The sequence below is a fragment of the Mercenaria mercenaria genome, chromosome 11, assembly GCF_021730395.1.
Source record: "Mercenaria mercenaria strain notata chromosome 11, MADL_Memer_1, whole genome shotgun sequence".
In the NCBI taxonomy this organism is placed as follows: Eukaryota; Metazoa; Mollusca; class Bivalvia; order Venerida; family Veneridae; genus Mercenaria; species Mercenaria mercenaria.
Window position 1 is genome coordinate 80157266 of NC_069371.1, and position 27999 is coordinate 80185264.

A 27999-nucleotide genomic window follows, 5' to 3' on the forward strand; every position below is an offset into this window, starting at 1 on the left:
TCCTAGACATTTGATTAAAATATGTGTTTCATGATTATATTATCAGATGAATAATTTTCAATACATTTTGTTACAGAACTTTGGTCTGAAACAGACTTATTATAAATGTAGTTTATGTACTTTTATATACATGAAAAACTGATACATATTGTCTTTCTATACTATTTCAGAATATTGCATGATCCTTACAGTGAGGTCTGATGATTAAGCGGAAAGTTTTTTTGTTTTGGTTGGATTTAGCGTTGCACCGACACATGATAGGTCATATGGCGACTTTCCAGCTTAAATGGTGGAGGAAGACCCCAGGTGCCCCTCTGTGCATTATTTCATCACGAGCGGGCACCTGGGTAGAACCACCGACCTTCCATAATCCAGCTGGATGGCTTCCTCACATGAAGAATTCAACGCCCGAGTGAGGCTCGAACCCACATCGATGAGGGGCAAGTGATTTGAAGTCAGTGACCTTAACCACTCGGCCACGGAGGCCCCTTAAGCAGAAAGTAGTTAAGATGATAATTATAACTAGTAAAACTGGAAAACATGCCCTAACTTGAAAGCAATTTCGATCCTGGGGCTGGTACAATAGCCCTCTTTATTCCTTGAAGAGTTGAGCTAAAACTGCAAGAGAAAAACTGTAGTATCATGATATGCCTCACCTGAAATTTCTGAAAGTATTGTGGAATGTTTATGACTCTGACTGGCAACAATTTGGTTGATTTCATCTTTCATCCAGAAGGTAGCTTTATCCTGGGTCTGTTTCAGTCTATTTTGCAACATTTCTAACTCATTCTCCAAATCAGCGCCACCTTCCATCTTTACCTGTAATAAGAGAATATAAGGAAAGTATCATTTTAAGTCAGCAAGACAAAAACGAGCTTTTTAACTGACTACGAAAAGCAAGTACACACAGATATATAGCGAAAGTAAAAGAACTATAAATAAAATCTGTTCCTTTAGTACATATTTTAACCTTTAGCCTGCTTAATTTCTAAAATGGACTGGTCCATCATTCAATTTGGGCAATACCATTTATCAGTCATAGGGGTGTTCACTGAATATTTACTGACTTAAAGGCGAAGAGTGCAGACCATGATCAGCAAAACAAAACCAAAGACAACTAGAAATTGCTTTTGTAAAAAAGCGCATGTCTCCCCCAATGCAAAGTCCTATAGGCAAGATCAGAAGTCAATAGGGGTCAGGAGCGAAAGTCAAAGAGACACTGATGGTTGGCTGCAATAGGGATCATCTACTTGGCATGTCCAGTAATCACACTAAGTTTCAACACTCTTGGCCTAGTGGTTCTCAAGTCACTGTTCAGGCTCCTGTGACCTTTGATCAAGTGACCCCAAAATAAATAGGGGTCATCTACTCTGCATGTCCAATCATCCTATTAAGTTTCAACATTCTAGGTCAAGTGGTTCTCAAGTTATTTTCCGGAAATGATTTTACATGACCAGGCCCCTGTGACGACCTTTAATAGACTGACCCAAAAACATATGCCCAAAAATCAATAGGGGTCATCTACCCTGCATGTTCAATCATCCTATGAAGTTTCAACATTCTGGGTCAAGTGGTTCTCAAGTTATTGATCGGAAATTGTTTTCCATGTTCAGGCTCCTGTGACCTTGACCTTTAACAGAGTGACCCCAAAATCGATAGGGGTCATCTACTCTGCATGTTCAATCATCCTATGAAGTTTCAACATTCTGGGTCAAGAGGTTCTCAAGTTATTGATCGGAAATGGTTATCAATGTTCAGGCCCCTGTGACCTTGACCTTTAATGGAGTGACCCCAAAAATCAATAGGGGTCATTTACTCTGCATGAACAATCATCCTATTAAGTTTCAACATTCTGGGTCGAGAGGTTCTCAAGTTATTGATTGGAAACGGTTTTTGATGTTCAGGCTCCTGTGACCTTGACCTTCAACAGAGTGACCCAAAAATCAATAGGGGTCATCTACTCTGCATGACCAATCATCCTAATGAAGTTTCAACATTCTTGGTCAAGCCGTGCTCAAGTTATTGATCTGAAATGGTTTTCCATGTTCAGGCCCCTGTGACCCTGACCTTCGACGAAGTGACCCCAAAATCAATAGGGGTCATCTACTTTGCATGACCAATCATCCTATGAAGTTTCAACATTCTGGGTCAAGTCATTCTCAAGTTATTGATCGGAAATGGTTTTCCATGTTCAGGCCCGTGACCTTGACCTTCAACGGAGTGACCCAAAAACAATAGGGGTCGTCTCCTCCATAAGCCCTACCAACCTATGAAGTTTGAAGGTCCTAGGTCAAATGGTTCTCCAGTTATTGCTCGGAAATGAAGTGTGACGTACGGACGGATGGATGCTTGTGTGGCTACTCTTTTGTTCTCTCTATTGTTCTTTTAGCCACGTAAGAGAAAAATAGTCACATAAAAGCCTTACGGAATGAATGACATCAAAGAAAAAGTACAGTTACCTATTGTTCCTATAGCCACCTAAGTATGCAAATGTGAGCTCGGAAGGACAGACGGATGGATAGGGCAAAAACAGTCTCACCCAGAGGGGGTGAGACATAATTCCAAAGTTGAATGGAAAACTGCTGTATCTCGTATTAAACAAGAGCTCGTAGAACATGAAATGCCCCCCTTGATGCATTCAGTAATTGCACAAGGAACAGAAATTATTTGGTCACAGTGCACTGGATGTTTGACATACTGACCTCAAATCAATAATTATGGGTCATTTAGTAATTACCAATCATAAGTAAACTCTGTATGATTATCAAATGTGATCTTAGACCAAAGTATTCTCCAGTTATTTGGCAAGAAATAGTTCTACTGTTCTGGATCAATGTGATCTTGACCTTTGACCTACTGACCTCAAAATCAATAGGGGTCATCTGCTGGTCATGACCAACCTTCTTTAGTATCAACTTTCAAAATCCTAGGCCCAAGTGATCTTAAGTTATCATCCAGAAACCGTTTAACTGTTCAGGGTCACTGTTACCTTGACCTTTGACCTCAAAATCAATAGGGATCATGTACTGGCCATGATCAACATCCCTATTAAGTTTCGTGATACTAGGCCCAAGCATTCTCAAGATATAGTCTGCAAACTGTTTAATTATTCCAGGTCACTGTGTCCTTGACCTTTGACCTACTGACCTAAACATCAATATGGGTCATCTGCTGGTCCTGACCACCTTCCCTATCAACTTTTATGATCCTAGACCCAAGCGTTCTTGAGTTATCATCTGGAAACCGTTTAACTGTTATGGGTCACTGTGACCTTGATGTATGACCTATTGACCTCAAAATCAATAGGGGTCATCTGCTGGTCATGGCCAACCTCCCTATCAACTTTCCTGATCCTAGGCCCAAGCGTTCTTGAGACGATCATCCAGATACCACTTAACTGTTCTGGGTCACTGTGTCCTTGACCTTTGACCTACTGACCTCAAAATCAATAGTGGTCATCTGCTGGTTATGGCCAACCTCTCTATCAACTTTCATGATCCTAGGCCCAAGCGTTCTTGAGTTATCATCCGGAAACCATTTAACTGTTCTGGGTCACTGTGTCCTTGACCTTTGACCAAAGAGCTATAAAAACAAATAGATTGGCAACTTGAAAGGCATATAGAGCAAATCTCGCCAACCTCCCGTGACAAAAAAAACGAGATCTCGTTTACCGAAAGTGGCACTTTCTCCACGCGCCATTTTGTATGCGAAAGCAATTATTCATCGGTAAAATAATTATCACCGTATGACCACGCTTCTTTCGATGGCAAAAAAAACGTATACTTTGTGTCTTAAGACCATTTCAAATTAAACTAATTTTGTTTTAGAAGCTAACATGTATTTACAATGTAGTTTTAAAGGTACAAATTGTAACTCCATGCTCGCCGATGTTTGTTTTTAGTAAGATAACGCCGAATCACGCCCTGACACGAGCTCACGCGAGATTACAGCCAGTTGCCATTCTGTGTATTTTATACTTCTTTGCTTTGACCTACTAATTTCAAAATCAATAGGGGTCATCTGCTGGTCATGATCAACCTCCCTATCAACTTTCATGATCCTAGGCTAGGCCCAAGCATTCTTGAGTTATCATCCCGAAACCAATTGGTCTATGGACCGACCGACATCTGCAAAACAATATACCCCACCTTCTTCAAAGAGGGGCATTATAAAGGAGTTATGACAGTTTTCTGTTCAGCTTTCAAAATCAGCTGTATTTTACCCAGCATGACAAAAATATTCCCTCATTTGTATCACACAAATTGCAAACTAAAAAATAACCAGACTTTTGCAGAACAACTGAAGTCCTCTACTAGAATACACTTATAGGTGTAGCAAAAAAAATAAAATAATAATAATAAGGCCATGGAGTGAATATTTTGACTGAAATTTAAGCTCTGTGTGACATTATGAGGGGTTAAACTTGATGTCCTGTTTGTTCTCCGTAAGTCGTAACCTGTCAAGATCCTGCTATAAGATCCTTTCTTGGTAAGTATATATTTGTATCTTAGTATTATTGACAGTTATCATCGCCAAATAACTGTTCACCTCTATCTACTGACAGCTAGTTTATAATTATGTAACAAACAAGAAGGCCATAATGGCCCTGTATGCTAAAATACTGTTTTCAATCATTTCTAACTAATGTAACTATATTGCTGCAGTAACCTTCATTTGAGATACTATAATAAAACTTGAGAGTTCATATCTAGTTGTGTCAAACAACATATTATCAGGGAAATTTTCTTCTGAGAAAGGGGGAAAAAACATATTATTTTATTAGGGGAATGGGCCCCAAAAAGGCCAAACGAATGCCCTGTGATCTGATGTATGATATAAAAATTTTAGATTTTTTTCAGTATGTTCAAATAAATTATTGAAAATAGGTTTGCACATAAACGTAAATTTTATTTACTGTCACTTTGTGAAACAATAAACTGTAGAGCTTTTGAGCGACGCTACTTTAAGAACAATTATACTAAAGTACCCGCAGCAACTTGCTAGTACCCATTTACAGCTGGGTCGACTAAGGCAATCATGATAAAGGTCCTTGCCCAAGGACACACTGCATTGGGAGTAGCCAGGAATCGAACCTGGTGCCTTCACCGGGGTCTTTATTATTTTTGTTCATTCCGTATATAGAGGGCACTATTACCGGATAATGCCAAATATTTAATCATTATTAATGTTATTCTTATTATTACTACACCCTCTACGCAACGCTATGCGTCCTAGCCAAAATTAGCAATATCCGAATACGCTTTCATCTGATAATATCATCTATGTTTGCAAGGCTTCTGAAGAAATATCTCATTGTTTTTACAAATATCGAGGCTGTAAATATGGATCCGTAAATATTACTTACATTAATAGTTATGATGGTGTATGGTTACAAAACTAATTCTGAAAAAATATGTCTATTAACGTTTTTTCAAACCTGCCGCTTATTTAAAAACAGTTGCCTTACCATTTTTATCTCAAAACGGAAATTAGCGGAAATTGTCGAATAAAAATACGTTATGGCCCCAGTTATCCAATCAAAAACGTCCTTGTTGGAAAACCCCCACAATGACGTCATAACAGTATTTTCCATTTTCCTGGCTGGAATGACAACAATACAACTTTTACGCAGCTGATAAAATAAATAATATCTTATATGCGGAAAGGATGGGAGACCCTGATGTATTGACTACATTAAAGATACTCATCATTGGAGAGAGTGGAGTCGGAAAATCCAGGTAGCTTATGGACTAATTTCAAATGAACAGTGAAAATGAAAGTAGGCCAATTGACACTGAACAAATCAAAATTATGGCCTACTAAGTATAATGCAATAAAATACTTGTACCATAGTAAATGAATTTATACTGTAGAGACTTTGACATCATTAATATTTGAGGAGACAGAAATTTGGCCTGGCACGGTCCCAAGTATTTTGGTACTTAAAAGGGGACGCTTTCCAACAGAGGTGAAGGCCTGGGGTTTGGGATTATACACCTAATATTGTGGTGTGTCCTTAGGCAAGGCACTTTATCATGATTGCTTCAGTCACGCAGTTGTAAATGTGGTCCCACAAATTTCTGGGGGTAACTAAGGTGCAGTTGGTTTTAACTGTTAATTTAAAGAAGGACGTCAAAAGCTCTGCAGCGCTTATGTTCATTGTTTCACAAAAGAAACGGTAAATAAACTTTACCTTTTAAAATTTACCTTTTTGCCAAACTCATTTGACGTTCATGTTTGACCCATTTTTTATAGGGAAGTGTCTACCCTCATGGTCGTGCCGATTATTTTCTTTTAGTTCCCTTATCCACACAACGTGTGTTTCAATAGCGTTTCTATTTTAGTGTGAAGTATTATCCAAGTTAAAAGACTATTAGCATCATGTTCATTATCAATATACTTTAATTAGATATTAAAACGACATCATAAAAATGATAATATTAGATACAGTACTGTTTTTGTCAAGCCTGCTTGCGGACGCGAAAACGTAGTTGTCCATATGGCTGTGTGGTGTTTGTGCATCTGTCCGGATTTGTTTTGTCTGGATCATAACTTTGACATGCATGGAGCAATCTTGTTTGCATTAGGCCTGATTGTTAACCTCAGTGAGGCGGTGGGCTCGACCTGTTGCCTGTGGGCATCTAGTTTAATCTATTTCTGCTAGTTAGATGCGATATGATTTATTTGATACTGTTAACATTGAAATGACACTGGTATCTTGTGAACCAGCTAGAATCAAGTTTTAGGTGAATATTGTTTCAGCCATACTTGCTATATCATTTGCAACAAAATACAAGAAGCAAATAACCAACAATATCTCTAAAAAGGAGGTTCATACTCCTAGACAACCCTAGAAGTAGTGATCCCTACCTCTGGACACTTCCTGTTTTTAGCTCACCTGTCACATAATGACAAGGTGAGCTTTTGTGATCACCCTTCGTCCGTCGTCCGTCCATCCGTGCGTCAACAATTTCTTGTCTGCACGATAGTGGTTTCATTTATGATTTTATTTTAACCAAACTTGCACACAACTTGTATCACCATAAGATCTCGGTTCCATTCTTGAACTGGCCAGATCCCATTATGGGTTCCAGAGTTATGGCCCCTGAAAGGACCAAAATTAGCTATTTTGACCTTGTCTGCACAATAGCAGCTTTATTTATAATTTGATTTTTACCAAACTGGCACACAACTTGTATCACCATAAGATCTTATTTCCTTTCATGAACTGGCCAGATCCCATTATGGGTTCCAGAGTTATGGCCCCTGAAAAGGCCAGAATTAGCTATTTTGACCTTGTCTGCACGATAGCAGCTTCATTTATGATTTGAATTTAATCAAACTTGCACAAAACTTGTGTCACCATAAGATCTCGGTTCCTTTTTTAAACCGGCCAGAGCCCTTAATGGGTTCCAGAGTTATGGTCCCTGAAAGGGCCAAAATGAGCTATTTTGACCTTGTCTGCACAATAGCAGCTTCATTTATGATTTGATTTTAACCAGACTTGCACACAACTTGTATTACCACAAGATCTTGATTCCTTTCTTGAACTGGCCAGATTCCTTCATGGGTTCCAGAGTTATGGCCCCTTAAAGGTCCAAAATTGGCTATTTTGGTTTTTGCAGCCATATAGAGACTTCATTTATTTATTTTTTTTATTTTTTTTTTAACCACATTTAAGGCCCATTTATTCATCACAAAATTTACATTTACATTTCAATATATAACATATACAATATTAAAATATTCACATATTACATATAACATTCAAAGATTTTTTCTACTTTTAACATATATAACATTCAAAGATTAACATGTACATGTCTTTTTCTAGAAAAACGTAGTTCGACCTTACTTTAAAAGGAAAAAGAAACCTCTTTAATAAGTACTATCAGGTTATTGAAACATACAAAAGAAGTACATAGAAAGAAGAAATGATTAAGCTGTATTGATTATTCTAAATAATTGAAAAACAATTTACTAATCTAATGGCAACAGATAATAATATTAAATGTTGATTAAGTATGTGGACTGACAATAAAAAGCTGTACAACTGCCTAATTATCTCTTTCTATTTCTTTTATATTGGTGCTTCTGTATACTTGCCAGGCACAATTCAAATAACCTTTTAAACCATAAAAACTTGGTACAATCTCTTTTCTTTTACAAGCGAAAATATATTTCTTAATTTGTAAGAACAAAACATAAAATTTTTCAATTCTTTTTTCACAATTTCCTATAATAAAGTCTTCTGCTCTTATTTGAACAGTTATTCCATTATTCAATAAAACATTTTTCACTTCTTGCAATAAATTTTGAATACAAGTACAAGACCAGAACAGATGTATAATTGTTTCTTCATCTTCTTTACAAAAAGTACAAAGATTATCAGTTACAGTATTCATATGATATAATAAAGACTTAGTACCAATAATTCTGTGGAGTATTCGTAATTGTAACCACTGAATGTAAGAATCTCTTGTCATGAGAAATACAGATTTATATGCATACTTCCATTCAATATTATTAAAACATTGGTTCCATTTAACTTGACTAGTAGGTATATCATTGTTTGCAATCAGTACATTATACACATGCTTATTTGCCATATTTGAAAATAAAACTTTTGAAACATAACAAGAGACAACAGGTCCATAGCAACTACAATTACCACTTATTCTAATATTACATGTTCTTAAATAGGACTTTATAGTACTTTTTAAACCTTCATAAAATACAAAATTTAACCTTTTACCAATACACTGTTCTAAGTAAGATATGTCTACAAATTCACCTGTGTCTGATATTAAATCTTTAACAAATCTAAAACCTCTATCAAACATACTTTTATCAAATACACCTTTGTTACCAATTTTAAAACAGCTGTTATAAAATAATGGCATAGCAAGAAGTTCATCTACAGTTTCAACAGGCATCTTATCCATATAAGAGATAAAACTTCTTAACACATCACACCAGAATTTGTTTCCTAGCCTTTTCATTATATTTTCGCAATACAAATTTCCAAGATTAACAATTCTATGTAAGTCAAATATTGATTTTAACAACACATAACACTTTCCAGTTCCATTAAAAGCTTTTCTTATCCATGACATTTTCATACTATGTTCATATTTATAAATATCCACCATTTTTAGCCCTCCTTCTTCATAATTCTTGACAACAACAGAGCACTTTATTTTATATGGGCCATTCCATACAAAGTCATATAACAATTTGTTTAAATTATCCATAAATATTTTAGGTGGTGTTGGCAAAATTATAAACAAATTTGTAAAGAGAGGAACTAACAATGATTTTACAACAGTAATTTTTAGCGCGACTATTCATAGAATAGTGAGCTATTGCACTTGCCCATGCGTCGGCGTCGGCGTCCGCGTCCCGATTTTGGTTAAGGTTTTGTATGTAAGCTGGTATCTCAGTAACCACTTGTGGGAATGGATTGAAACTTCACACACTTATTCACTGTGACAAACTGACTTACATTGCACAGGTTCCATAACTCTATTTATCTTTTTTACAAAATTATGCCCCTTTTTCGACTTAGAAATTTTTGGTTAAGGTTTTGTATGTAAGCTGGTAACTCAGTAACCACTTGTGGGAATGGATTGAAACTTCACACACTTATTCACTGTGATGAACTGATCTACATTGCACAGGTTCCATAACTCTATTTTGTTTTTTTACAAAATTATGCCCCTTTTTCGACTTAGAAATTTTTGGTTAAGGTTTTGTATGTAAGCTGGTATCTCAGTACTTACTAATGGGAATGGATTGAAACTTCACATACTTGTTCACTATCATGATCTGACATGCACTAAGCAAGTCCCATAACTCTACTCTCTTTTTTTTCAAAATTATGCCCCTTTTTCGACTTAGCAGTTTTTGGTTAAATTTTTATATGTAATCTGATATCTCAGTATCCACATATTAGAATGGATTGAAACTTCACACACTTGTTCACTGTCATGATCTAACATGCACTGTGAAGGTCCCATAACTCTACTTGGCATTTTTACAAAATTATGCCCCTTTGACTTAGCAGTTTTTTGTTAAGTTTTTGTATGTAAGCTGGTATATCAGTATCCACAAATTGGAAAGGATTGAAACTTCACACTCTTGTTCACTGTCATGATATGACATGCAGTACAGAGGTTCAATACCTCTACTTTGCATTTTACAAAATTATGCCCCTTTTTTCAACTTTTGTATTCATTCAATTGACAAGGCTGTTGAATAGTCGAGCGTTGCTGTCCTCTGACAGCTCTTGTTCCAATAGGAGTAAGTAATCTTCTGTTCCAGTAGGATATCATCCTTTTAACATTTTTTAACTTATCACTGTAATTAAGCATTATCATATTATCAAGATCTACATCAAAAATAATATCAAGTACTTTAAACCTTGTAGTACCCCAAGATAGTTTGTACTTTGTCTTTATAGATCGGGTACTGTATTTCATTGCACCTATCCAAATAACATAAGTCTTCTCAAATTTAACTTTTAGACCAGAATAAAATGAAAATTCATGTAGCATATCTAGGGTAGCACGTAAAGACTCTTCCGAGCCATCCAACAAGAGTGAAGTATCATCAGCAAATTGAGATATTTTATACTCAACTTCATCAATAGTTATACCTTTTATTTTCTCAGAATTTCTTATTTTAATAGCAATTATTTCGGCACACAATATAAAAATATAAGGACTAATTGGATCTCCTTGGCAGCAGCCTCGTTCTACTTTGAAGAAATCTGACAGGAATCCATTGAGTTGTACTGAAGTCATAGTATTATGTAGAAACAATCTAAGCCATTCCTTGAATGTGGTTCCAAAATTAAAAAAAAAAAAGAGACTTCATTTATGGTTTTATTTGATACAAACTTCCAAAATATCTTCAACAACAATAAATCTTGGATTCCATGACAAATCAGATCTAATCGTAGGTTCCAGAGTTATTTTATATCTGATTACCTCCCCTGATTGTAATCAAAATGGATTTATATCAGTAAGTACTTATAGGACTTATTTGAAATTTCATTATTGTCATTAGTTGGACTGAGTCAATCAGGGTAGATAACTATGGACTGATTTTATGTCAAATTACCTCCTTTTATTTCAAATTAATATGGGTATATCTCCGTAACTAATGAAGATACTGATCTGAAATTTCATTTATGTCAACAGATTTATTTGGCAGATCCTTCTTTTGTTCACTTACAGTAATGTTTTTTTAATTACTTCCCTTTTACCTTACTATAAATAGCTTATTTTTAGTAACTTTTTTATTATTGGCCGTAGGGAAAAACCGAGACCACTTTTCTGTGGTACAACATGGATGGTACCTCCAATTTTTAGGTGTTTTTTGACATATCTGTACCTTCTAAGAATTTTTTTTCTTTTTGGTTAAATTTCTTCCCTTTGTTGTTCCTGTCCTTTAGACTTAGAAATTTTTTCTGAGGACCTTCTTGTCCTCAAGTGCAATGATAACAGGTGAGCGATATAGGGCGATCATGGCCCTCTTGTTTATAGTTGCATTTTCAGATCCAAATCTGTTCATATTAAGCATGTTTGAAGCTGAATTTTTTAAGGCACTTTCTATACTATTAGTTTAAAAACATCATTGAACATGAATTATTTTAGCTAAATTTTATCCACAGAAATTCACCAGCTATCCCATCCACTTCGGAATTTTTGTTAAAACATAAATAAGTAGCTCTAAAACACCAGCAGGACATCAGAATAGACATTTATCTATCTCTATGAAATTTACCTCTCTGTTGTTTCATTGTTGCCGGACTTATAACACAACTTTATATAAACAGATTTCTGTATGACTATGATATCATTACAAAATTTAATGTTCCTTATTGTCTCAGATATCATGTCCCAGCTTGACAGAAGTGATCCCCTTAACCAGTACCAACATCACTCGAGGTCAAAGCATAGTTTTGACTCTTGAGATTAGCTCTTAAGTTTCACACAGGAGGTATTTGACTATCTTGAGACAGGCAAACATGTTGATGTCATCATTAAGGCCTTCAGTAGATCTTTTGAAAGAAGAAAAAAATCATTTACTGTTACACACTATTATCTGATAAATTTTTGGTAAAAAAAAATTAGAAAAACTTCTTTTTGCCCAGTATTGCCCACTTCATTCATTTTTAGGAGTATTGCCCAACCCGGGAAAACCCAGCCGGGCGGGTAGTTGCCAACCCTGTCTAAAACAACAGATGCTGCAAAATACTTGGGAGTCACACTAAGTTAAGATCTCAGTTGGTCAAAACACATTGCTAAAATGACATTGAAAGTAAATATTTGTATGGTTCAAGAATTGCTGAACATTTGAACATTAATCATATCTCCCTGCTCTTTGATATCATCAAAGTGAAAGAGAACATGTAGGGACTGCCCTCTGTCTATCTATTTTTAACCTTCACCCTGCTAAATTTCTATAATGAACTTGTCCATCTTTCAGTTTGGACAGTACCATTAACTGCTAAAAGGGGTGCTTACCAAAAAGATGCTGACTGAATGGCAAACAGTGCAGACCATGATCTTGGTCTGCACTGGTCGCTTAGGCAGAATTACTTGCTACCAGCAGGCTAAGGGTTATTTGTATTAGAATTATCGCATGGCTGTGCATACCTGGTCAAATCATGTTCATTTAAGGTAGTTCTGCACGTTTGATAAACCGGAGGTGATAAAGTAACGTCATTTATCTGGAAAATGTAGAATAAAGCCTGGATTCGACATACGGAAATGAAAATCGTTTTTTGAATAAATAGCAACCTGTGAGTAAATTTATCACAATGGCACTGTTACAATCTTTCTAAAGTTAAAGTATGGTATTAAAACATCTGACACGTTAAATAATTCAAAATAATGTCTAAAAATTATATAGTGTTAAATGTGCGGTTCACTTTAATCATGGTCAAATATCTCAAAAATAAGCACAAGGACATTTATAAACATTTTATTGCACCACGTTATAGGCCATATGTTTATTTACAACTGTGAGAAGTTTCATTAAAATCTACATTTTAGAAAAAGTTTTACTCACCAAAATGTTACGAAAGATTTTCCCATAGACTAGCTCCCATTATGAAAACTTTTCAAATCAGTCTAGCAAAAAATCGGGCACACGGCCCTATCTTGTTTTCTTTGCTGGATTTTCGAAGTACAGTCTGAAGTTTTGAAAAATCAGAGTTTAATCATATTCTAGTAAATTTCTACATTGTAGAAAAAAATTTGATCCGAACGTGCAGAACTACCTTAATTTAAAGATTTTTGTTTGTATACATGTGTGCTCTTTCTCCCTTAGATGTATTTAAAATACATACATTGTAATTAAAACTTTTTAAGTGTCCTTTACAGAGGATTGATAAAGGTAAAAAGATACAAGTTTAGATTTGGATTTATGTAATATGTATAACAGCATGATAAATTGTAAACATCAGTATAGATAACTTGCTACATGCGAGCAGTGATAAAAACCAGTCGAAGGTGATATAATTGTATAGCTATCTTGCAAGTGGTCTTGTAGTTTGTTCAAAGTGAGATATTTAAGAAAAAAAATTCAGTTTGCTTGTAATAAATTTTGATTCACATGTTCCATAGCCAAGTTTTTTTTATTATTTCTATTCTGAAGAACTTTTGAAAATCAGTGGAATGTGTTACATGTATAAATTTCCTGCAAAGTTATATAAAAATCTGAGTAACCACAAAAAAATAAACAGTGCAAATAAGAAAATAGAGCAAGACTGGTTTTACACACTTCATTTCCAATCAATAACTGAAGAACCATTTGACCCAGAATGTTGAAACTTCATAGGACATGCAGAGTAGAATAGTCTGATGACCCCTATTGCATCCAACCATCGGTGTCTCTTGGACTTTTGCTCCTGTCCCCTATTGACTTCTTGCCTATTACTACTATGCACATTTGGGGAGACATGCGCTTTTCTACAAAAGCATCTTCTAGTTATCAATTCAGTTTGTTGTTGAGGTTTTCAGACTGACAGTGATGTTCATTTTCTTATCTTTCAGTTGTTGTTGAGGTTTAACGACACTCTTATAATTTCAGTTTGTTGTTGAGGTTTACGGATGATACATTTGATCCAGAACAAGCAGCTACAATAGGTTTGTAATTTAAATCATTATGATACAAAGAAAACTTACTTTCCCCAGTTTAACATCCATTATGACTGCGTGAGTATTTTTAAAATAAAAACTGCTTACAACTCGCTGAATTTTTTTTATTTTGGGCCTTTTCCTTGTCAGATTGATCGAAGCCATGTAGTACTGATAGTCTCTGTCATCAATCTTTCCAGGGCTTAACTTTGTAACCTTTGTTCCAGTTTTATTTGAACTTGGTACAAATGTATGTACTTCTTGCACCATGCCATAATGCAGTGCACACCATCTGTCATCCTTCTCTTTAGGGTCTAGTTCAGGAGGGGTTATTTGGGACTAAAGTTTTGCACCTTCTTGTCCAGGCTACGCCTTTGTTACACTTAACAATTTTTGTTGAGCCCGCTTGCGGAAGCGAAGACATAGTTGTCCAAATGGCTGTTTGGTGTATGTGCATGCGTCCGTCCGGATTTGTTTGTCCAGACCATAACTTTGACATGCATGGAGCAATCTTGTTTATATTTGGCATGAATGTTAACCTCAGTGAAACAGAGTGTCATGCGCAAACCCCAGTTTCCTATCTCAAAGGTCAAGGTCACACTTACAGGTCAGAGGTCACGGAGCATTTCTTCTTCATGTATGGAGGGATTTTGATGTACCTTGGCACAATTGTTCACCATCATGAGACGGAGTGTCATGCGCAAGAACCGGGTCCCTAGGTCTAAGGTCAAGGTCACACTTAGAGGTCAAAGGATACAAGAATGACAACTTTGTCCGGAGCATTTCTTCTTCATGCATGGAGGGATTTTGATGTAACTTGACATAAATGTTCACCACCATGAGATGGAGTGTCTTGCGCAAGAACCAGGTCCGTAGGTCTAAGATCTAGGTCACACTTAGAGGTCAAAGTCAGATACAAGAATGACTTTGTCTGGAGCATATCTTATTGATGCATAGAGGGATTTTGATGTAACTTGGCCATATTGTTCATCATCATGAGATGGAGTGTCATGTGTAAGATCATAGAATTACTTCCCTTTGTTGTTACTATAAATAGCTTATATTTATTTCAACTTGGTATAACTATGTATTACAACATTATGTGCATTTCACAAAACCCATGATCTTATATCATCAAGATAAAGGTCAGGAGGAATAAAAATGGCAATTAACCTTTACCCTGCTAAATCCTAAATGGACTGGACTGTCATTCAATTTGGGCAGTACCACTTGCTTATCAAAGGGGTGTTCACTGAAAATTTACTGTGTAGTGAACAGTGCAGACTTTAACCAGCATGCATGTCTGTGCAGGTTGATCTTGATCTGCACTGGTCGCAAAGGCAGAATCACTTGCTGCCAGTGGGCTAAAGGTTGAACATTGCACTTTCTTGTCTGACCATAAATTTGTTACCTTTTGCCCACTTCTATTTTAATTTTATTTATCACTTCACTGTGGTGAAGTTCATAAAAAGGGCTTAACACAATACACAAAGTGGACAAAGGAATATTTTATGGAATTTCATGCCTGATTACCAGTATTTTTGGAGTAAGCCCATTTTTATTGGAATTTACAGTATTGTTCTTAGAGACATTTTCAGTGGGCATGTGTCATGCAATATTAACACCATTTGTGCTATTTTCTAACATAGGAATGTTCCAGTTAGAGTTATTGTGGTTAACATTTGTGACACAGTGGTTCTCTTAATCTAGAAATGTTTCTGATTTTATAAGGTTAAGATATGAAGATTCCAGTGCTGAAGTTATTTCAACATGGATTGTTTTAAATAGATGTTTTAACTATATATTTTTACTTATGTAGGAGTTGACTTTAAAGTGAAGAATCTAACTGTAGATGGTAACAAAACAAAGCTTGCAATATGGGTAAGTGACTAAGTCTGGCATCTATTTGAATACTTGACATAATACTGTGAAATCATAAATATTCGTGGGGGACTAATTTTCGTGGATTTCATGGTTGAGTCAATCCACGAAATTTAATCCCAACGAACAAGTACAATGCCCATTCATTTTATGTTCAAAAGTTCAAATCCTCAAATTCATATCCCCACGAAATTGCCGTTTTGACCAAAACCACGAAATTTCATGCCCACAAAATTAAATGATTTCACAGTAACTCATATTTTGTATAATTGTATACACTTACTGAATGGCTTGCCAGTCAAAAGAAAAAAACTATTGACCGAGATCCAAAGACGTGGGTTTGTAGTTTTGACTATAGACCAGCAAGCCCTTCAGGAAGTGTTTTTAGTACATGACATGAGAAATTAGTTTTCACAGAATTGTTTTCACATTTTTGACTCCTTAGCCCACCAGATGTGTTGAATATAGACTGGTCATAGAGCACAAACTACGAACTGACGATTTATATTTAAGGAATTGTGTAATTATCAATATATATTCCAGTAGCACATGTTGAATTTCACTTCTTACATCATTTTTGGGAAGTTTTCTTTAAAGCAAATACACTGAGGAATCACAGTGTAAAAGTTTTGCTTCGCTTTGAATTTTGAGCAAGAAGTGTGTAAGGTTTCTTTGGTTTAATTACTTAAGGATTTTAAAGATCAGTTTGGCATTTCAATTCACAGGATACAGCTGGTCAAGAGAGGTTCCGTACATTGACGCCTAGTTATTATAGAGGTGCACAGGGAGTTATCTTAGGTATATTCATTTGATTCATTCAGTACAACATATTTTAGTTAGCTGTGTTTCTGGATTTTCTGAAATGCTTACCCAGTTCTATTTTAAGTTATTCACACCTTTCCTGTTCTGAAATAGAGATGTAAGTTAAATGATTTTAGACATATCTTACCTGGTTATAAGGTATACTTTCTGAATTTTCAGAAACAAAAGAGCAAAAATGAGAAAGGGCTTACCATACCATATATTCCTTAATTCATGCCCCCATTAAACACCCATATTTCAAAAAAAAATGTATGACATAAGTGATAACCAACACAATAATAAGAGATATACTTTATAAGATTTGTTCATTAATATAAGTTGGATATGTTACTTAGCAAAAATATTTTAGCAAAATATAACACTACGGGGGCTTTTGTGTGGGAGTATATGGTAGTAGCAAGTAAACCTAAGCCCCCTTTCGAACATTGGTATATTGGTTTGCTCATGTAGGTCTGTCTGTCAGTTGGTCATTTGGTTTCAATTCAGTAGCTAGAGTGCTAAGGCCTACAGCAGTCTGACTTCACAAGATGACCGCATGTGGTCAGAAGATGACCCGTATTGGTCAGTAGGTCTAGGTCAAAGTGACCATTAGATTGAAAACAGTTTGAGCTCAATAATTGGCCATGATCAACAATTAACCCTTTTTGATTTTGGAGTTACTAGACAAAAGTGAAGGTCGCATTGGACATTGAGACAGGAAATGGTTTGGGATCAGTAACTGGAGCTCTTGGGTCAACATCAACCAAATTTCATAGGATGGTACCTTTTGGTAGTAGATGACCCCTATTGTTTTGGGAGTCAGTACATTCAAGTTTAAGGTCACAGATACCTTGATACTGAAAACAGTTTCAGAAGGCGTAAGCATATGGCCCCTAAAACTTCATGGTGTAACTGTTCGTGGTTCTTTTGTTTCGGGGGTTAAAGATCAAGTTACAACATTATAACATTACAACTTTATACTTAAATTGACATAACAGGCCATCCTGGGGGGTGTATGTGTTTTATAAACAGCTCTAGTGAAAAGTTGCAATAGTGTAAAAGCTGTTCAAGAATTAGTCTAGAAGAAGAAAATTTTCAAAATTCAAGGCAAAGTTTAACTGTTCGAGTCATTTATGTGTCAGAATGATGTTACTATAGTGTTGTTATTTCAGTGTATGATGTATGCAGCAAAAGCTCTTTCAGCAAACTGGATGCCTGGTTAAACGAACTGGAAACGTTCTCAACTAAACATGATCTCATAAAGATGTTGGTGGGCAACAAAATAGATCAGGTAACCTTGTTTCTGTTTCCAAATTTGGCATAGTCATTTAAGCTATTCAGAACTGGACCAAGCCACTGAAATTCTTGCATACCAGACAAGATGCCATGTGTCTAGGGTTTAATATGACTTAAATGCTGTAGTTTATGAATGAATGTGTACATGTATATGCTACTATAATCAAAAAGTGCTTAAAGCATTTGTTGTATTTCTTGTAATACCGTATTTGAAGAAAACAGTATGCAAGAAAAAATCTATCTCTACTTGTAGGTCTTGGTAGAAATATCCCGCTCTCGGGTAACTGTTCTGCAGTAACTAGGCAGAGCCTTGTTACTGCCTAAACAATTACCCTCGCGCCAGATAGTTCAATCTGCACCTTCAGCCAGTGAAAGATTCTTGTCTGTCAGGTAGCCCTTCCAACGGATAATTTCCTCTGAATCAGAAATGTATGAAAACGCAAAGTAGGTAGTTAAAACAGTATAAAAAAAATTTTGTAAGGTGGAAGTCAAAATTCGTGATTTTCGCTCTACACAAGTTTTAGACTTTAGCGTGTTCACAGTAAGGTGAAGCAGGTGAGCCCAAAATGTAGAGAATAGACTCTGTAATCTGTAACTTGTGAGGTGGGATTTGTCTCATTTTTTAAGGTTTTCTGTAAAATGATAATTTTCATTTTAAATGTCATATAAATTATGTGTACCAGTATAAAATATGCATTGTAAACGTAGCACTGTAGCATTTCATTTTATATCTGATTTGCAGCCAAAACGTGAAGTAAGCAAGGAAGATGGTTTAAAGTTTGCCAGAAAACACCAAATGTTGTTCATTGAAGCTAGTGCGAAAACAAAGGAAGGAGTCCAATGTGCCTTTGAGGAGTTAGTTGAAAAGGTAAATTAACTACAGGTTGTTGTTTTGAGTATATTACTGGTGTTCTGATTTCAGGACACGGATACCTGTGTTTGTCTATGCCTATATTGGCTTACATATAGAAAATTCTTACATAACAGTATACTTCTGAGGAAAAATCGTGTTTATTTTAATTACAGTATTGGAATATGGACGTCATGACATGTTATATATTTAATACAAGATATGCATCAGGAAAAGTGCTACCATATTTGATGTACTGTTTTATATACAAGACATTCACAGTAAGAATTATGTAACAGAATGATTTTTAAACTTAATTTTAGAAGACTAGACGTGCAAAATTATTTGTTAAACATGTAACTCCTTGTCATATTCTAAAATCATTAAAAGACATTAATATCATATCAGCCTACTGTTTTGCGCTATATATGCACTGAGTTGTCTAAAGTTAGTATCTAAAAATAAACCATTTTAGTGTAAGATGTGCATTGGATATTTTTAATTCAAGTAATGTCCCTGTACCTTGATGATATGGAGAAACCAGTAACAATGTCATGTATATTTTCTGTATTTCACAGATTATTCAGACTCCAGGCCTTTGGGAAACGGATACTCGACAAGGGTTTCACATCTCAGGGAACGAAGCAGGAGGGGGCGGGGCTTGTGGTGGTTATTGTGTTATATGATGGATCATGTGACTAACAAATGGACCAAACAAATCAAGGATGGGAATAACCAATGAATGCTGTTATATTTTAGCAGTTTATGATTTTAAGAACTCTGTCTATTTTAGGGGATTTAGGAATATTAAGGGTAGAAATTTAAAGTGGCATTTAAACAAATATTTTTTGGGAAGAAAGTTTGACAGACTTTGGGAAATACTTTAAAGATGGAAAACTTAGACAATGCAGTATGTGTATTTTATTCATTATTACAGAGGTAGATGTGAATTTTGGTAAAGGAACCACAAAATATATGTTTACATGTTAAGAATGTTCAATAAGGATTTGTAACTTAGGTACTCTGTGCTAATACAGTAACATAAAGAAAAGCATACATTAGTCGGTACCCACAATGCTTTTGGTCTAATTCTGTGATATTGTTTAAACGTTTCTCAGTTCATTACCTGACAGCAACTTGATATATATTATTTTATATTATGGCTCAACACAAACATACAAAATTTCATTTTGGTCTGTCTTGATTTTTATTCATCATAAATCAGCAAAAAGAGGATGAATAATGATTTGGGCACCAGTACTGGTTATTCCCAGAAATCAAAGTCAAGAATGATTCAAATAACTTTCAATTTTTCGTCACATGTGGGCCCAAATTATAAAAATAATTCAAACTTAAACGAAAGAAGTGCAAACTTCACATAGAATTAATTATTGTTACTGTTGTGTATTGCAGTAGTGACATGTCTCTTGATGATATATGAGAAAATCTTACCATGATGTTACAGTAGTCAGAGCCCTCCTGGTCAAGTGGTAAAAGCCGCTGGCTTCATATCACTTGCTTCTCACCACTGTGGGTTTGAAACCTTGCGTAGGGTGTAGAATTCTTTACATGTGAGGAAGACGCCATTCAGCTTACAGAAGGTTGATGGTTCTACACCAGTGCCTGCTCTTGTCTGGGATATTGCTCAAATGGGCACCTTGGGTCTTCCCTTCACCACCCAAAGCTAGAAAGTTGGCATTTGACCTATAATTGTGTCAGTGGGTTGTTAAATTAAACCTACAACTATCAGCATGAATGATATCCAAGCACTGTCAAAGATTTCATATTTCTTTATAAAAAAAACTTTTGGAAATGAGTGAGTGAACTGAACATATTGCTTACATATATAAATTATATAATTCACCAAAAACGTGTTTACTTCACGTCAAAAGGAGATATATAGTCATCACATTGTATGATTGTGGGTAACGTCTGTCCATCTGAAACATTTTATGTCTTGGCTGTTAGGTTAAAATGATTTTGGATGTTCCGACAGAAAGTAGCACATATATTAAGCATGATCAGGTGATGGGTCAAGGGTTTTGAGTCTGGTCTCTACCATCAAGGTCAAGGTCTCAGGCAAGTACTCTAACCCAGACATGGGCATTTTGCTTCAGGGGCATTCATTAATGACTAATGATCTTGTTGAATTTATTATATGACATTCTGCACGGAATAACTTTGGAACCAAAATATTATAACAGTGGTAAAAGATTGATTATATTATATCAGAATTTTGCAGTGGGATGTAGTTATTAAATCATGTAAATCAGCCAAATGAATGGAGTAAACAACAAATAGTCACGGTTGTTTTTTAGCTCGACTATTCATAGAATAGTAGAGCTATTGGACTCGCCCATGCGTCGGCGTCCGCATCTGCGTCCGCGTCCCGATTTGGTTAAGTTTTTGTATGTAAACTGGTGTCGCAGCAACCACTTGTGGGAATGGATTGAAACTTCACACACTTATTCACTGTGATAAACTGACCTACATTGCACAGGTTCCATAACTCTATTATGCTTTTTTTACAAAATTATGCCCCTTTTTCGACTTAGAAATTTTTGGTTAAGGTTTTGTATGTAAGCTGGTATCTTAGTAACCACTTGTGGGAATGGATTGAAACTTCACACACTTATTAACTGTGATAAACTGACTTACATTGCACAGGTTCCATAACTCTGTTTTGCTTTTTTACAAAATTATGCCCCTTTTTTGACTTAGAATTTTTTGGTTAAGGTTTTGTATGTAAGCTGGTATCTCAGTACTCACTAATTGGAATTAATTGAAACTTCACACACTTTTTCACTGTCATGATCTGACATGCACAAAGCAGGTCCCATAACTTTATTTTGCTTTTTTTCAAAATTATGCCCCTTTTTCAACATAGAAATTTTTGGTTAAGTTTTTGTATGTAAGCTGGTATCTCAGTATCCACTAATGGGAAAGGATTGAAATTTCACACATTTGTTCACCGTCATGATATGACATGCAGTGCAAAGGGTCAATAACTCAACTTCGCATTTTACAAAATTATGCCCCTTTTTCAACTTAGGTGTTTTTGGTTAAATTCCTATATGTAAGCTGGTATCTCAGTACCCACTAATGGGAATGGATTGAAACTTCACACACTTGTCCACTGTCATGAGCTGATAAGCACTATGCAGGTTCCATAACCCTGTTTTGCTTTTTTACTAAATTATGTCCCCTTTTTCGACTTCCGTATTCATTCAATCGACAAGGCTGTTGAATAGTCGAGCGTTGCTGTCCTCCGACAGCTCTTGTTTTATTAGATTGTGAAATATTTAGCATATACAATTGTTATAACAGCTTTGTACATATGCGTGGATATACACACAGAAATTTGCTTTGATGCTGATGTATGTAGAAGAATTTTGATATATTACGATATATGTGTGTTACATAGACAAACCTATATTAGACAAGCACATGTTTACTTTTACCTCACTTTACTGTCAACACAGATTTAAGGTATGAAAGAGTCAATCAAACTTGATAATTGTAAATAGATTATACATCTACAGACCATTTTTCAGGCACCAACAATTTAACTTTCCCTAAAATGGATTTAGTTATCTTATATCACATCTTTTACCACTATAAGTTGGCAATATTTGTGATAGATATATTTGTGAACAGCTGTGAATATATTATCCAGCATTATGTATCAAAATTCAAACAGCTACTTTGTTCCATGCCTTAAAAATACAACTAAGGCTGTCGACAATCAAATGCCCCGAAACGAAGTTACATTTCAGTGACTAGAGTTTTTATTGAATCAGTTTTTTCCACATACTATATTTAAGTGCATAAAATAATTGCTCTCGCCTTCAAGAAGTTTCATTATTGTAGATAGCATTGGTAATGTTAAAATTTCAAATGCTACCAGTTGCTCTATCTTCACCTATGTTTAAGTATATTACCACTTCATTCCCAAATGTTGTCTTAGGTATCTGTTAATGTTTGTAGGGATAACACCTTGTTTCATGATATTACAATCTGCAGAAACCTGAGGGATTACACCAGCATAACCCGAGGGATTATACCAACATATCCCGAGGGATTATACCAACATATCCCAAGGGATTATACCAGCACATCCCGAGGGATTCTGCAATTGCTGTAAAAGGAAACAAACATGCATTAGTGCTGTCCTAGTACAAAACATATAACAAGATACCAAAGTGTAATGTCACCACACAATCAAAGCAGGTTTAGTTTAACAATTTTATTATTAGACCAACGTTTCGGCTTTTACAGAGTAGTACAAAACATGTCAAATGCTAAGCTAAATGACAATGATTACTATATCGATAAACCCTAGGATTCATTTTCATTTATAGTGGTTTTGATTATGCATTTTAGGGCCCTTGCGGCCATGGGATGTGTATATATATGAAATGTGTGTTAAAAGCATGTAATCCTTTATTTTTCCTGTTAAAAGACCCATTGTAAATAACATTAACAGAGCTTAATGCTAGGATCAGGGCTCTCGCGAGTGGGCGACATGAGCGAAATAGGCGCTCTAGAACTTCAAACTTCGCTCAAATCTAACCTCAAAGCGAAATGCAAGTCGCCCGATTTTCTTGATTTCCGCACTCACTAATTAGTGCTACCCGGACTGTTTACAATTTGCACGGTGTCATATCGAGTGCCGAATACACAAACACACGCCGGGAGCATAATTTAAGCTCCGCCTACTTCAGGTACTTGCGAGATTTTCCCGAGAAGTGTGAAAGCGAATCAAATTATCCGATACACCTCGTTGATTGTGTTCAGCCAATTAGCGTCGCGTTTACATCTTTGACACTTCGTTCTTAATTGTCAACATGTTTGAGTGCAAAAAGCAAAGTTTTTTTAAAGAATCTGCTGATTAACCATGCGATTAATTGGAATTTGGTACACAATTATTTGTTATCTATGATAAAAGAACGACATGTAATGTATAAACTATGTTTAAATTGACTTCCATCGATGAATTTATTTGAATATGTATTTCTAGATTACACAGTTTACTTTCAGTTTTATTCGAGTGAGATACTGACATTCCTCGGTGAATGACTCGGTGTTAATAATAAACACTTCATACAAGATATAACCAAAATTCGGCGGGTTACATTTACAGAATCGGCTTGAATTTTGAAAACGACTTTTTTCAGAATTTTTTAACGAAACAATAACCACTGTATGGGAAATGATCTAACTAAGAAATGAATGGTCACATCAATACTTTTTATCAAGAACATTACAGCCACCTTTCAAATCACTCAACATCATTGCAGTAGGAAAAGTCTTTCCACTTCTCCCTAAAGTCTCCTCACTTCTCCCTAAATCAGCTTGAGGGAGAAGTGACTTCTCCCAAAAAATTGGACCTAGCTAGACCCCTGAGGATATGATGTAAATGTTTACATTAATGCATTTAAATGAAGGAAATGTTAGATTCAATTTACTGGTAAGGATTTTACTTGTAATATTTGATGTATCTATTGTTAGAAACAGGCAGTGATAATTTCAAGGTGGTTTTGTTTTTGTCTGTTTTTAGACCTTATTTATTGATTATATGTCAGGATTTGTTTTATTCTACTAACATACACATTGGATAGTGGTGCTGTGTTTTACCTTTGCTTAGGTTTTACTAAATCTGGCTGAACGTTTTTAAAGAAAAGTTAGGATATATACATTGTAGTGTCTTGTGGACAACTTCAAGGTCTAAAATGTTATTTTAGACATTATCTGGGTTTTAAGTTAATTTGACATTAATTTTAGCAATAGCAACACCTAGAATGGTGTTAAGAAATACTGGAAATATTATACAAAGGGATCAAACGTTTTACTTCAAGATAACCGAAATTTTACTTAAAATGATGTTTTGTCCACATGTTTTCGGGACGCGACATGAAAGTGTTTTCAAGATAACAGAAATTTTGCAAGAAGCGATTTCAAAGTATCGATTTTCAACTGGATATATGATTTTAACAATTTTTTTATTTAAAGCTACAATTCAGATATATAAATAAATTCTTAGCTAAAGTGAGTTGCTTTTAGATCAGGGTTGAATTAGTGAACCTTGTTCGCTCAAACTCGATGGGACCGGCAAAATTTGTTCCAAGTTATCAGTAGTTCGAAACATCAAAAGTTGTACATTATATAGGGGTTTTGCCTGGCCCTGATGATGAATTCAAGTAAAGGGTGGTGTTTGAATTATCCGAGTCAAGTGAACAAAGTTCAGCTATATCACTTTTGCTTATTTTGACATCTTCCAATTTTATTTTACTGCTTAATCAGAATGTTTTAAAATTTATTTCTAGAAGTTCTCTATTTTGAAGAGTTTTTGCGTTGTTTAAGTATTTTTTCCTTGCTCTATTTATGTTTGTTATGTGTTGATCAAAGGATCAAATGAATATCGTACCGATAGAAAAGATGCTAGAAAATTATGCAAAATCGATGTTTGTAGTTATGTAATGTCAGTCTTTACCAAGTACCTATATATTTTTACATAAAGGTGCTTAACAGTTAATGTAATGGTAGCCAAGTTTTTAAACTTTTCTATTACCAACCTGAAGATGCCTTATAAGTTACCGAAACCACTTTCTTAAACAGTAACCATGATCTATCACATTGAAACACCAATTGCTGTGAGATTGTTAATTTTTGCAGACGGTTGATACATGTATTTTGATGGAATATGAATTTATGGATTTCAGCTTTTGCATTTAAATGATGGGAGTTTTCTTTGGGCTTTGATTTCACGAATTAATTCAACCATGAAATTCATTTATTGAAAATTAGTTCCCAGCAAATATTAATTATCACAAACTGTAAAATGGTATTGTGAGCTTCGCTTTATTTATAAATAACATGAATTAGATGTTTACCTCTGTGTGATTTCTGTAATATAATGTGTACATTGTGTTATAAAATTGTGAGTAGAGAGTAGTATATTTTTAGCTCACCTGAGCTTTGTTCAGAATGAGCTTTTAGTATAGACAGATAGTAATGCGTCCGTCATCCTGCATTTTTACTTAAACGTCTCCTCTGAAACTGCTGATCAGAATTACACCAAACTTGGTCTGAAGTATACTGGCATGGATCTCTCTTAAGTCAGTTCAAATGATTCAGCTGGCTACTAGAGCTAAGATAAGAAGAGAAAAACTTTTCACCAAACTTGGTCTGAAGCATCCTTTTATGGACCACCTGCAAGTTGGAAAATTTTGCCTCATTGAACATTTTGTACATTGATTAATATGAGTTATATCTAAGCAACAGTGTTTGTATGCGAATGGATAGACACATTATTAAGCAAAATTGAACAGCTGTTCACATAAAATAGCATCACTCTTCCAGCCCAATATATTCTAACATTGTGCTACATAGTATGAAACTAAACTGGAACTTTATATTGTTGTTTGCCTTTAATCATCATGAACAGACTTAATTTATAATTTCCTGTGCTTGATTTTGGCAATTGGCCAAAAATGTGTATTTTAAAGTCTGAAATGTACATGTACAGTTTCTAGAAATATTAAATTAGTATGGTAGCAATGAAAAAAAATTGAAGGCTTGCTTAAATTGTTTTATATGCAAGAAAAAAATATTGTACACTCCGACTCATGTACACCATATATTATATTTGAACTAATGGTTATGTCACTCATGAAAATATTGCATTTGGTGTTCACTTAACAAAAGATATTTTGATTATACACGGAAACAAATAACCTCTGTTTAATCAAAATGACAAGTTGATTCTGACGTTATAGTTCCAAACACTATTGTATGTTTCGTGACTTTGGTTTAAGCTTGGAGAGGTCCTGTATATTACTAGTAACCATTTCGAGACTTCTGTAGATTCTTTCACTTGTTTTGTTAATAAACTATGTACAGGTTGTTAAATTTATTTATTTTAAACTTACTTTACTCTTGCCAATTTTGACAAGCTCTGGATTGCGACAACATTTCGTACTCGAGCTGACTTCACTGTAGATTTTGTGAATCTTACGGTAGTTGACCGGTAATGACAATCGGAAGTCTGTCTGATTAAACATTTTCCGTAGCAATTTCGGTATTCTCCAGTATGAACAGAAAGCAAGGTGAATAACATTACCATTGGAAGAATCAAAAATGCCGTACAAGAAAACGTTACTGCAAGGAAATTATCAATTGCTATAATGGGTCTGCTACTTCAACTGAAGTTTAACCCGTACCCTGCTAAATTTCTAAAATGAACTGGTCCATCATTCAGTTTGAGCAGCATCACTTATTATTTAAAGGGGTGTTCACTGAAAATTTACTGACTGAATAGCGAACAGTGCAGACCATGATCAGCCTGCACAGACGTGCAGGCTGATCTTGGTCTGCACTGGTCGCAGAGGCAAAATCACTTGCCGCCAGCAGGCTAAGGGTTAATGAAACTTGAATTCTTTTAATTCATGTAGGTTTTGCTCTTACGTTTCTGTATACAAAATTAAGTGATCGGAAATTCACAAGTTTTTGAAGTTCTCCGCTGCTGTACAAAATACTGGCAAAAGAAATTACTAATTGCAGTTACAAAAGTTTAGCCACGGTCACTAAAAAAAGCTAAGATACAGCTGAATCAAGCTATGCACAAATATTGAAGCCTAGTTTTAAACGACTACCTTAGAAGACAGCTTGTTATGTAACATTCATAAAGAACTACACTCATTCTGAATACCAGTCATTTCAAAGTAGATTACTTTTATTTCTGAGAGAAAATTATTATTTTATGATTTGTGACTGTTATAAGAAAAGATGTATGTATTTGTTTTGAATCTGGCAAATTGTTCATGATATTTAGTGTATATTTTAAAGCTTTCAAAATAAAATATATATAACTATTAAATGGATTTGTTTCATTTTGTTAATAATATTGAAAGAATTTGTTGAGGCCTCCATTGCCAAGCGGTTAAGAATAGTAAATTCCAGTTTTTATGATGGAGAAGTGCCCAACTGCCCTTCCATGTATTATTTCAGATATAGGACATG

At 35.1% G+C, this 27999-nt stretch overlaps 1 protein-coding gene across 1 annotated transcript; it reads left to right on the forward strand.

Moving 5' to 3' along the window:
- The first annotated feature begins 5584 nt into the window (after positions 1–5584).
- On the forward strand, positions 5585–27856 carry LOC123531707 (ras-related protein Rab-18A-like). Its single transcript, XM_045312900.2, has 7 exons — positions 5585–5738; positions 14104–14159; positions 15970–16031; positions 16757–16829; positions 18005–18123; positions 18871–18996; positions 19557–27856. The coding sequence occupies exons 1-7, from the start codon at positions 5668–5670 to the stop codon at positions 19662–19664; spliced, it is 615 nt and encodes a 204-aa protein (XP_045168835.2). The 5' UTR covers positions 5585–5667; the 3' UTR covers positions 19665–27856.
- The last annotated feature ends 143 nt before the right edge of the window (positions 27857–27999 follow it).